The sequence below is a fragment of the Chrysochloris asiatica genome, unplaced genomic scaffold, assembly GCF_000296735.1.
Source record: "Chrysochloris asiatica unplaced genomic scaffold, ChrAsi1.0 scaffold00119, whole genome shotgun sequence".
Lineage (NCBI taxonomy): Eukaryota > Metazoa > Chordata > Mammalia > Afrosoricida > Chrysochloridae > Chrysochloris > Chrysochloris asiatica.
In genome coordinates, this window is record NW_006408637.1 from 4,046,769 (window position 1) to 4,048,981 (window position 2,213).

General features: G+C 37.9%; 1 protein-coding gene across 1 annotated transcript in view; it reads left to right on the plus strand.

Annotated features, from left to right (window-relative positions):
• Window positions 1-2,213, plus strand: part of WDR64 (WD repeat domain 64) — a 457,550-nt gene that overhangs the window by 18,368 nt on the left and 436,969 nt on the right. The window contains exon 2 of the mRNA XM_006868582.1: window positions 368-498. Within this exon, the coding sequence (XP_006868644.1) occupies window positions 368-498 (131 nt within the window). The remainder of the gene's footprint in view (window positions 1-367; window positions 499-2,213) is intronic.

The following is a 2,213-nucleotide window of genomic DNA, read 5'->3' on the forward strand; positions in this document are numbered from 1 at the left end:
TGTAGTTTATGCCTTACATATAAGATGAACATTAGCAAGACTCTGATTGGTGCAATTTTCACAATAGTAAAGAAATAATTCATTGATTTATCTTTGTATTTTAGAACAAGATGCCTAAAATAATTGAAATAAAAGCTATAGAGGAGGTACTAAATACACAAATAAAATATTTTCCTTTGACTTAATGATGTTCTAGCAAATGGCTTATTTTTGTTTTCAGAGATAAGATATTAAAAATGTTAATAAATCTGGTTTTATAAATACAAATAATTTTTTAAAAGGTTATGAAATATAATAAGCAGCTGGAAAACATTAAAAGTGTTCTTACATATTGATAATGGTGTATTTATACTTTGTTACAATGCAGATGCAATTGATTATGACAAGTTTTATGGGACAGTGCAAGAACTTTTTGGTCCAGAAGTGAAAAATCAAGATGTGAAATGCTTTTACAGAAAGCTCTGCAACAATCCTGATGCTCCTATGGACTGGTGTGAGGTAGTTTTGATGTTTATAGTATTTTCTACTTTGTTCAGAATAAATAATCAAATATAAGTGTTACTCTCACAGAGGTTAAATCTATAGTATGTATATGACATGTATGAATGCCTACAGCCTTTAAGTATTGGACATTATCTACTTCATATGCAAACAAACTAGTTTTAACAATGTAATTGAACACTTCCAGTCCGAATAAAGGAATAGACATGCCTTTAACAACAAATAAGATTTATATAACCTTAATTGCAGCCTCGGGAGAAATATGAGGCTTTCTGCTCCTGTGACGATTTCAAGTTTGGGAAATTCTATACAGGGTTTCTACAAGTTGGAATCTACTCATTGGCACTTAACAATAATTGGATTCTAAATGAGATATTATTAATAGTGTCAACATATACATATTTCTGAGTCTATAAATTATTAATATAAGAGGAAAAAGAAGCTACTATTAAGTTCCTCTTTTATTTCCTGAGTTGTGTTCTGATAAGCAGTATTGGCTCCTTAGATAGCATTCTGGTATTCTTGGAAGAACACACAGGCACACTTGATCATTAAGTAACCTACTGTCTATGGGAAAGGATCCTTTTCTAAATTTGCAGAAGACAGCAATTCATAGGTTTGTTTCTTTGTTTATATGCCAAATTCTCTTTTCAATGTTTTGTTGTGAATTATGTGATAGTTTACATGGGAAAACATTAGCTTTATCCTTTCGTATATCATTTCATTGCCATGGTTACAATCCCCTCCATGCATCATCACCAACCAAAAGGTATACCCTGCAAGCCTGCCCCCCTGTCATCAGCACACAGCCCCTCTCCCTCTCTGGGTCTAGTCCCCAAGTGCCCCATCTCTCCTCCATCTCTGGCATCACTGCTTCTGGGTAGGGTCTCACACTCCACTCTTCTCCCTTGATGGTCCCAGGAACCTTCACTCCTGGACTGCAGAGTCAATCACTCCCGTACTTTTGCTACAAAACATCCACCTTTACATTTCCGACCCTTGCAGTCAGTCCTGATAACAATTATTCACCATTGTACCACAAGGGACCTATCTCCATCTCCTTTTATTAGCCCCATCCAGATAAATTGGATACTACTCAGTGGAGATTCTACCGTCCTCTGAAACCTCTGGATCTAAGCTTCTTCTTGAAAGCTTGTAAGCCAGTCACTTCTTGCCTTTGTAGCCACCCCATTTTGGGTAGCTAATGTCCAAGTTTCCCATCCTGGCGACTCTGTGTAAGAAGGGAGTGTGGATGATCCACGCTGTAAAGATTTGTTCCCTCTTTTGAGCCACTACATCCATAGGTATAGGTCAAGTTCATCAAATTGTTTCAGATTACTCTTTTTTTCATCTTCTTTCTTCTTCTAATTAAGCTCTGATCATCCAGTCATTGAGCCAGGTCAAGTGGGTATTATTTGCAAATGTGGGTGTTCTTATGCATATGCCCTCTTTTCTTACCAGCTGGATGCCTCACTCTCCACTCTAGTCCTCTGTGGCTATGTCACTAACTCTGGGCCCATGAGTCCCCAGGTCTTGCCACACTGCTAGCTGACCGGGTCTCCACCCAGGTTCACAAGGATCCATTGAACATTGTAGGGCTTAGCTTGCAGCTTCATTACTGTTTTACCCTCACTTCTCCTTATCAGTGACAAACGTGGTCACCAATCAAAGCGTGTACTCCCATTGAGTCTTAGTCTTGGAAGGGGGTTTGT